The sequence below is a fragment of the Aethalodelphis obliquidens genome, unplaced genomic scaffold (genome assembly GCF_003676395.1).
Source record: "Aethalodelphis obliquidens isolate GAN/ISIS:26980383/991018 unplaced genomic scaffold, ASM367639v1 scaffold5, whole genome shotgun sequence".
Taxonomy (NCBI): domain Eukaryota; kingdom Metazoa; phylum Chordata; class Mammalia; order Artiodactyla; family Delphinidae; genus Aethalodelphis; species Aethalodelphis obliquidens.
Window position 1 is genome coordinate 75503527 of NW_020837949.1, and position 10386 is coordinate 75513912.

General features: G+C 41.1%; 1 protein-coding gene across 4 annotated transcripts in view; it reads right to left on the bottom strand.

Moving 5' to 3' along the window:
* The window catches only part of RUNDC3B (RUN domain containing 3B), a 156438-nt gene extending 146581 nt beyond the window's left edge, over positions 1-9857 (bottom strand). Inside the window, exon 1 of one of the 4 annotated variants that reach the window (XM_027102685.1) lies at positions 9336-9857. In XM_027102685.1, the coding sequence (XP_026958486.1) occupies positions 9336-9457 (122 nt within the window). In that variant the 5' untranslated portion in view covers positions 9458-9857. The remainder of the gene's footprint in view (positions 1-9335) is intronic. The other 3 variants (XM_027102687.1, XM_027102688.1, XM_027102686.1) reach the window with 3 other exon arrangements.
* Positions 9858-10386: the final 529 nt, after the last annotated feature.

A 10386-nucleotide genomic window follows, 5' to 3' on the forward strand; every position in this document is an offset into this window, starting at 1 on the left:
AAGATAATACAGCACAACCCAGTTTTTTTATTCCAGGGTAGTTTAGCATTAAAAAGTCAATCAATGTAATTCACTACATAAAAAGAAAAAAGGAGAGAAATCATACGTTCATCTTGATAGAAAAAATATTTGTTAACAGAGTATTCAGAATCCACTTATGATAAAAATTCTCAGCAATCTACAAGTAGAAGGGAACTAAAAAAAAACCTACTGCAAACATCCTACTTAAAGGTAAAACTATTAATGCTTTGTGTAATACTGTGGTCCTAGCCAGTGCAGTAAGACAAAAAAGAAAAGACAAAGTTTAAAAAGGGAAGAAATAAAACAGGCACAAAACATGACAATGTACTCAGAATGCTAAAACAAATAAACAAACAAAAAACTGCAGAAAATCTATTAGATTTAATAAGTAAATCTGGTAAAATTGCTAGATTACAAGACCCGTATTTTAAAAGGTAAATTCCATGTCTATGTATCAGCAAAAAAGAAAGAAGGGGCTTCCCTGGTGGCGCAGTGGTTGGGAGTCCGCCTGCCAATACAGGGCACACGAGTTCGTGCCCCGGTCCGGGAAGATCCCACATGCCGCGGAACGGCTGGGCCCGTGAGCCATGGCCGCTGAGCCTGCGTGTCCGGAGCCTGTGCTCTGCAACGGGAGAGGCCACAACGGTGAGAGGCCCGCATACCACCAAAAAAAAAAAAAAAAAAAGAAAGAAAGAAAATGAAAAGGTGGTTGTTTTTTTTTATAAATTTATTTATGTATTTTTGGCTGCGTTGGGTCTTCGTTGCTGCGCAGGGGCTTTTCTCTAGTTGCAGCAAGAGGAGGCCACTCTTTGTTGCGGTGCACAGGCTTCTCATTGCGGCGGCTTCTCTCGTTGCAGAGCAAGGGCTCTAGGCACGCAGGCTCTAGAGTGCGGACTCAGTAGTTGTAGCACACGGGCCTAGTTGCTCCGTGGCATATGGGATCTTCCCGGACCAGGGATCAAACCCATGTGCCCTGCACGGTGCCACCAGGGAAGCCCGAAAAAGTTTTTAAACGATCTATTATAATAATACAGACATATCAAATATGGAAGGACAAATCTAAGAAGAGATATAATATGTATATGTTCAAAACTACAAAACATCTTTGAGAAAAAATTCAGAATAGTTAAATATATGAAGGGATGGATATAGTATATTCATGGATTGCATTTAAGTCTCATAAAAATGACAATTCCAAAAACTGATTTATAGATTAAGTGCAATCTTAATAAAAATCCAGCAGATTTTTTAATGGAAATTGACAAGCTGATTCTAAAATCTAGTTTGCAAAGCCCAAGAACAGACAATATTGAACAACAAAGCTGAAGAACTTACATTACCAAACATCAAGATATATTATAAAGTTATAGTTATTAAGCCAGTATGATATTAGCTCAAGGACAGACAAATAGACTAATGGAACACAAGAGGGAGTCCAGAACAGCCACCTGACTTCCGATAAATGTGACACTTGAGTGTAGTGGGGAAAGCATGGTCTTTTTAATAAATGGTAACAGGTCAAACTGATTTTCCTAAGGTAAATACTTAAATCAACTACGGGTAGATTGTTGATATAAATGTAAAAAAGGAAAACAATAAATCTTTTAGAAGAAAATAGAATAATATTTGCATTACTGCCAATTCCAGGTCACAATAAGCAACCCATGAAGGAAAGTTATGGACTACTTTACAATTAGGAACTTCTATTCATAAAAACACACTACAAAGAGAATGAAAAATCAAGCCACCAAATGGGAAAAGATGCTTGCCTTAAATATATCCAGCAAAAGACCCACATAGAACGTACAAAGAGTTACACATCAGACAAACAAAACGTCAGATATTCCAGATGATAAATGACTTGAACTGGCACTTCACAAAAGAGACTCTCCAAATGGACAACAGACTTATGGAAAGGTGCTTAACTTCAATAGACATCAGGGAAATACAAAATTTCAAGGGTTGGTGAACATGTAGAGCAACTGGAATTCTTATACAGTTGACCACTGAGCAACATGGATTTGAACTGCACAGGTCCACTTTTACGCAGATTTTTTTTCAATAAATACAGCACTACACAATCACTGGTTGGTAGAATCTGAGAATGCAGAACTACCGATACAAAGGGCCCACTGTAAAGTTATATGCAGATTTTTGACTGCGCTGAGGGTCAGCACCCCTAACCCCTGCATTGTTCAAGGGTCAACTGTACACTGCTCACTACTATGCAGACTGGTACCACGCCTTTGGAAAACTGTTATATCCACTGAAGCTGAACATATGCATGCCATATAACCCAGGAACTCCACTCATAAGTATATATCTGACAGAAATATGTACATATATTCACCAAAATACATATTCATGAATATTCAATTAGTAATAGTCAAAAAGTGAAAACAACTCGAATGTCCATTAGGCTGAATGGATAAACTGCGGTATATTCATACAATGGAAAAAGATACAGCAATGAAAATTAACAAACTACAGTTACGTGCAATAAAAAGGGTAACTCTCACACACATAATGTTGAGCAAAATAAGCTAAATAGAAAAAGGTACATGGACTTCGCTGGTGGCACAGTGTTTAAGAATCCGCCTGCCAATGCAGGGGACACGGGTTCGAGCCCTGGTCCGGGAAGATCCCACATGCCGCGGAGCAACTAAGCCCGTGCTCCACAACTACTCTAGAGCCCGCGAGCCACAACTACTGAGGCCCGAGCACCTAGAGCCCATGCTCCGCGACAAGAGAAGCCACCGCAATGAGAAGCCCGCGCAAGGCAACAAAGAGTAGCCCCCGCTCAACACAACTAGAGAAAACCCGCGTGCAGCGACAAAGACCCAACACATTCAAATTCAGAAAAAGGCAAAACTAAACAACTGTGTTGAGAGCTAGGAGAATGGTTACCCTTCATAGGAGTAGTATGAAAGAAGGCAAGGAAGAGGTTTCTGGGGATTTGGGTAATACTCTCTTTTATTATTATTATTACATTCCCATAACTTCTTTATCTTAAAACTGGAAGTTTGTGCCTTTTGACCACCTTCACCCTTCTGTTAACCTTCCACCCCCTGCCTCTTGCAACCACCAATCTGTTCTCTGTATCTATGAGTATGATTTTTTTAAGATTCCACATATAAGTGAGATCATACAGTATTTGTCCTTCTCTGACTTACTTCACTTAGCATACCACCCTCAAGGTCTATCCATGCTGTGGCAAATGGCAGGATTTCCGTCTTTTTTATGGCTGAGTAATATGCCATTGTGTATCTATGTACCACATCTTCTTTATGCATTCATCTATCGATGGACACTTAGGTTGCTTCCATGTCTTGACTACTGGAAATAATGCTGCAATGAACATGCGGGTGCAGATACCTTTCTGACATAGTGATTTCATTTCCTCTGGGTAATGCTCTTTTCCTTGACCTGGGTGCTGGTTACAATGTTGTGTTCTCTTTGCAAAAACAATTCATTATACACCTATGCTGTGTGTACTTTTCTGTATGCATGTAAGTCAATAAAAATTGACTTATATGCATACAGAAAAATTGTAGCTAGAAATGAGACTAAATACTGATACATCACTATGATGCTCTACACGTGTTTTAGAGGTTGGCCACAGATTTAACACTAAGACTTCTAATAGCTGTATGAGAAAAAGAGAAGTTGTCAGTTACACATTCATGCCCAGTAGATATAAATAAATCAACTACCTAAAGCTACAATTCTTGGCACTAAAAAAAGACAGATATTTCTCATAAAAATCTTCACAAAAGAAGATACTTTTTGACATAATAAACAATGTTCTTGACAACAATTTCAAGAAGATCCTCTGTAATTGCTTCTTCTGCTAACCCTCAATGTAGGCTGATGGAATCTTATCAATGCACGAGAGGGGCAAAAGCAACTGGGATAGGAGAGAGCAAAGCAATGCAGTCCACATACTCAACTGCTCTCTGATGATCTGGACTGATCCAGAGATACATTTTATAAACCTGTAAGACTGAATATAACACTGGATAAGCTTCACATATCTCCCCCCTCAATATTATATCTCTCACCTGACTTCTGACATTTATCAGTCAGCAGTGAAGATAATACCCTCTAATAAACATGTAGGGGAGAGCTATTCTCTGTTGTCAGTTGAATATGAACCCAGTTAAGCTAGGGGAAGAGATAATGACCTTCTGTGAATGCTGAGAACCCTACCTCCGACTGGTAAGATGATCATCCTACCTCCATTGTGAAAACCTACTACTAGGGCTCTAAGAATCTTTAGAAATGATACTGAATCTGCTCCGAAGCAATACAGTACAGGTAATGTTGCTCAAAGTCCCAACCCAAAGTTCTACTATGTAAAGCATGACTAAAAGAGCTTCAGCCAAAAATATAATCACGAGAGGCAAGGTATGAACAGTCTTAAAAGGGCATTCTCAAGCAAATATCAATAGTAACAAGGAAAGTAAGTCACTGAATTTAAAGTTATTTAGAGGTTTATACCACCAATAATACTCAGTAATATTTCACATATCTGCAATGCCTCCACCCTGCTTAAACACAGGAATAGATCATTGTTTTCCCGATTATTCAGCAACCAGAAAGTTAAGAAGTTCAGAGTGCTAAAGCTCACTCACTGAACTCAGGCCTCTCAGTGACTTTTTTTTTTTTAACAAAAAAATAAATAAATTTACTTCTCTGTTTTCCTAGTTCACAACCAATTATAATAAGCAAGTCAGGATGAGAAGCACAAAGAAAAAAGCTGGTAGAAACAGGCAGAGTTGCAAGAAATAACAGCTAACTTGGTAGGAGGAGACAGTAAATGCAAAAACAGACCAAGAACTCCAAACACACAATCTTCTGAGGCCATGTAGCAAACAGCTCTATGCCTCAAGAGTCTCCAAGGGCAACCACTACACAGGGTATATTCACGGAAACAGATCCAGAGTAAAGTCACTGATAAGGATTATATTATACTACGTAGAGTTTTTTTAAATAAGGTAGGGAAATGTATAATCCTTTTTTTTTTTTAATGTTTATTTATTTATTTGGTTGCTCCAGGTCTTAGTTGCGGTAGGCTGGCTCCTTTGGTCCAGTTCGCTGGCTCCTTAGTTGTGGCATGCAAACTCTCAGTTGTGACATGCATGTGGGATCTAGTTCCCTGACCAGGGATCAAACCCAGGCCCCCTGCACTGGGAGCGTGGAGCCTCATCCACTGTGCCACCAGGGAAGTCCCTGCATAATCCTTTTTTAAAAGGAGTTCATCCAAAATGTTTAAAATATTCTTTATTGTAGTTTAAATCGGAACACTTAATTTATAAGCTTCAGTTATACGGAAGATTGCACCCCACAATAAATGCTGAGTAAAGCACTGCAGTTGATAGGAGAATTTTAACTCAAACATCAGTTACATGAAAAATATGAGCATCTCATTTCCCAAAAACACTGAGAAAATGAGGTGCTACTGTTATTTAAATTAACATTCATGTTATGAAATAATATCTTGACCTATAGAAAACTAAGAACTATGTACATGTTATTAAAAGTCCTTTAATTTTGAAAATCATCACTGGTCTCCACTGTGCTTAGCTCATCATACTACCTCTTTCAATCTCTCACCAATCCTTTCCATGCACAAGACGGGAAACTTATGACTTTGTCTGGGGAGTTTCTCTTAAAGAACTGGTTTGAACATTTAACAAATGTTATTTTAAAATATTTATCCATGTATATTTAAATGTATATCTTAATAATTTATTTTTCATAAACTGATGTTAACCCACAGAAAGAGAATTTATATTTTAATTCTCCTTGTCACCAGAACTAAAATCAAAGGAATATGTACGTTTTTCAATAACCTATGAAGCTTAAAAATGATAGAAAAAAATGAGTAGTACCTGATTTTCTATGGATGAAAAATGAAGGTTAAAAAAAATCCTGAAGGACTTTAACAATTTAATTTTTCTAAATGGTAGAGAATATGCAGGGAAAATACTAGTTGGTACACAGAACTAAAGTCAATCTATGAATATTTTGGAGTTGAGTGTGGAACATTTAGAGATCTCAAATGACCTACTTTCTCTCCACCACAATCTGTGAAAAATATGATAAAGGAGTACTTATTTGCTGAGAGAAGTACTATGTGTTCTTAGTCTATAATATATAAATGTTCATGAAAAAATACAACTGATGAAATAATTACATACACAATCACAATGAACCAAAATTCAATACCTGACTAGACTATCCCACCTAACAAAATAACTCACTTCCAAAGTTTAATCTGTAATAATAGTGTTCTTATATAAGGTGTTTTTAAACTGAAAAAATTGTGTAGTTACATAATAAGGTTGTAAACCTAAACTGAGAGTACAGTATGCCTAAATTGTTTAAGGGGTAATGAAAATCATTACTGTTATAAGTATTAATACATATGATAGAATGATAGTCAGGGGGTGGGGGGAGTTTGTTTTGGTTTGGTTTGGCTTTCTATACTGTTCCATTTTTCCAGAATATCAGCAGAGAGTCACAATACGGAAGGCACAATTCAAAATGTTTTTGTTTACAGAAAAAAATGCACATGCCTCATCCAGCTACCATTAAACGTATGTCTACCATTACCCTGATCATGTTTGGAGAAATTCAAAACCAAATATAAACTCATTCTGCTTGAAGACTATTATTAGTTTCAGGGCTATCATTGAAGATTACCAATGATCTAGTCCAAGTTTATTTTACAGATGAAAAAACTAGAAAATGGGCTTATTAAAGGACACACAATTAATGACAAAGTAAACTTAGAACTCAATTATATGTCCACTAAACCAGCTTCTTCCCAACTTAAATACCAAATCACGTCTGATCTGCTACATAAAAATTTTTAAATAAATTCATTAAGGGACATGGGTGAGATACCCAGGGTTTGGTTAACTCTGAAAGTGAAAACCGACAGAAATGCATAAATACTGATTTGCTCATTTTGCTGAATTTAGGTGGGGATACTTAAAACATCCAAATGGCCTACAGTGACTTTTTTCCAAAAAATAGAAGGCTTTTAGACAAAGCCTATCAAATACATCCCATTACTACACAAGGATAATAATTTATATGCACCATCAACTATCTGGACGTGAAGAACAGTGTTTGTAGTATTATCCACATAAATAAATACACAAGTTGAAATCTAAGCCAGAAATTGAAATTTATTTTAGCTACAATACTAAATTTACATGTAAACTGTAACTAAAGTCAGCACTTATACTCACTTCAGAGTAGAGAATAAGAATTAAGCAAATAAACGTAACAAAAATACAGCTAGCCCAGACAACAGTCCACACAAATCAGTGTGATGTGACTGAAATTTCTTAAAACATAACTTAACATGTATCTTAAATAAGGTTGAGGTACAAGTCCCTTTCTTCTCCTGAACTGCCTCTGATGCCGTGACAAAAATGGAGATGCAAAGGGAATAGTACCCTCCACTGATATTTTTTTTTCTCATCTGTTTTTATTCTGTCTTAAAAAATGAGTGGAGCATAAAACCTCTTCCCATGTACTGTGTTTTACCCCAAATCTTCAACATCCACCATTCCAAAGATGGCCACACTGATTCAGAGCAATATATGTCAGCCCAGGTGTTTAAAGTTTTAGGTTGAAACATTTGGTTAATTAACACCATGCTGCAAACACTCAAAATCACTTCAGCTGCCACTACTACAAAACAAAACTCCCCAAAACAAAAACTGTTACCCTCCACTGGATTTACTCATACAATAAATATTTACTGAGTGTCAGATGCTATGGTAGGAAGAATGAAAGAAAAAAGAAAACTGAGCAAAAAGCAGACATGCTCGCTGCCCTGTGAAGCTTAACACTTATGGAGCCTTTATGAAATACATCACCCCAAGAATCAGTGTGTATGTTGGGGTCTGCTTGAAAACGTCCTCTTTTTAAAAAATAATTCTTTTTAATACCTGTAAAGGTAAGAAAATCAGCCTTGCTTACTGTTCTATTTACCTAATTTTTAGAAATTTGCTTAGATGTAAAAAAAATTTCATACAACCTATCTTCCTCCAAAGGTTGCATGCTAGACAGCACAAATGGTAAATTCAACAGATTCCATATTAATATTTTACTGTTTATAACTCCAAGTGCCATATAAGTCAGTAAGGCAGGTCTTCCTGCTAGATGGGCAAACAGCTGTAATAGTCTAAGGTACAAAAACAAAAAAATCACTTGTTATTTTGAAAGTTTGAATATATATTTGAAAGTTATTGAATATAGTCCTCGTATAAATACCTATATTCTGCTTAAGATGCTAGACATTATTTACACAAGGAAAAGAAAAAAATACAGATATAAATTGCAAAGGAGGAAAAGGTCTCATCATTCTCTCATCTTACAAGATTTGCGACAGCTGATGAAGAGGGATTTGATGGAACAACGTAATTTTACAGCAACTTAATGGTTTAAAGAAGTTCCTAAGGAATGAATGCTTAGGACTTCAATTTTTTTTAATACCCAGAAACAAGACTTAAAGAAAATGTCAGCATGTTAAAAGTTAGTTATTTCTGAATACTGGGCTGGCTGAAAGTCATTACGCCTCTTATGTTTCTACATTTTCTAAAGTAAGGGAATACTACAATTACAGTTAGAAAACAACTAAAGAAAGGCAGATCTTGAAATAAATCACTGACTAGGTATCCTCGACAGTCCCACTCTTGCTTTCAACTGCAGAAACAGCACTAACACTGCAATTTAGAGTGGAGAGGACACGGACAGAGATACACACACACACACACACACACACACACACACACACACATACACTTAGCTAGCATGTAGTAGGCACTTAATATTTGTGGCACGAAAGGACAATATAGATATAAACAAGCCAAAACACAAACAAAACGCACTCCGATTCTGAGGCAATACAGTAAACAATCACAGTAAAGATTACTTTACTAAAAGCTGCCCAACAGCTTAACGCGCACTAAATGAAAGAGCTCTTTTTCCCTGCCCTCCTCTTTTACTCAGGCACTAGATTGCACATTCGAAACAAATCCTCCCCCAGCCCCGCCCCAAGCCCTACCCTCAGCTGCTCCCAGCACTGAAATTGATGGAAAGTCCGGGGCCTTGGCGGTACCCAAACCGGCCCCCCTCTGGACGCTCTGCGCTGCGGACACACCCGGCGCAGTAGCGGCCGGGGCTACAGCCCGTTATCTCCGGGACCCCCAGGGACTCGCGCTCGCCCCAACCCTGAGCCCGCGGCGCCGGCGGCCCCCCTCTTCTCTCCCAAGCGGCGGGCCGCTCCGTACCTGCACACCGTGATCAGGTTCCTCCTCTCCACCGCGGCGTTGCGGGCGCTCAGGCTCTTCCTGCCGCCGCCGCCGCCCCCGCCGCGGTTCCCGCCCAGGCCCCCCAGGCTCCGGGAGGCCATGGCGGGCTGACCCCCGCGCCCCTTTTGTCTCGTGCGACCCCGCCCGCTGCCCACACCTGCTTCCCCGGGCTCTCGCTCTGCTTGCGGCCGTGGGGCCGCGGCAGGGTGGAAGGGAAGGAGGGGGGGACGGAGGGAGGGTGTGGAGGACGGTGGGGATTCGCACCCGGGGACTAGTGGCTGGCGCTCCGCGCCAGAGCTCCACACACACACACACACACACACACACACCACACACACGCACGCACCACCCCCGCCCTTGCGCGCGCCGCCAGCCGCCGGGAGGCGCGTGCAGGCCGGCGTCAGCAGCTCCCCTACTTCCCCCAGGGACCTCGGCGGCCGCGCAGGCGCGTGCCCGCCGGCCCCGCAGGCCCAACCACCCGCGCTCGGCCGCCACTGGCTCCCCAGCTGCGGGCACCGCAGAGAGCCACGGGCCTCACGCGCGCAGCCCCGCCCTCCCTGCCTCTATCGGGCCAACGCCGCCCCAGCTGGAGCCAATCGCAGCGCGCGAGGGGCGGGGCTGGCCGCGCAGATCTTTAAAGCAATCTGCTAGAGCCCCGCCCAGGCGCGTGGGCAGCTGTCAAGACTCCCGGCCCGCGCTCTAAGCTGGTGAGCCGCAGGCAGTCCGCACTCAGGGGAGCAGCGCCGCAGCTGGCCTGGGGATTGTGGGATGCGGGACTCGGGATTGCTCCGGGCGTGTTGACTACCCTTGCCAGGAGCTCAGCTAACGGCTGGGATCGCTAGCTCTAACGGCTGATCCCGTTCCCAGAATCCGACTCCCCAGCCTAGTGGCATCCGTAGCTACAACGCCAAGCCAGCAGCAGCGCCGGCTCCCGCACCTGACCCAGGGCTGACTCCCAGGAAGGGAGCGGATTTTCTTTTGTCCTACCGCCCTCCCCTGGCCTAGTAGACAGCTACAGATAGCCCAAAGA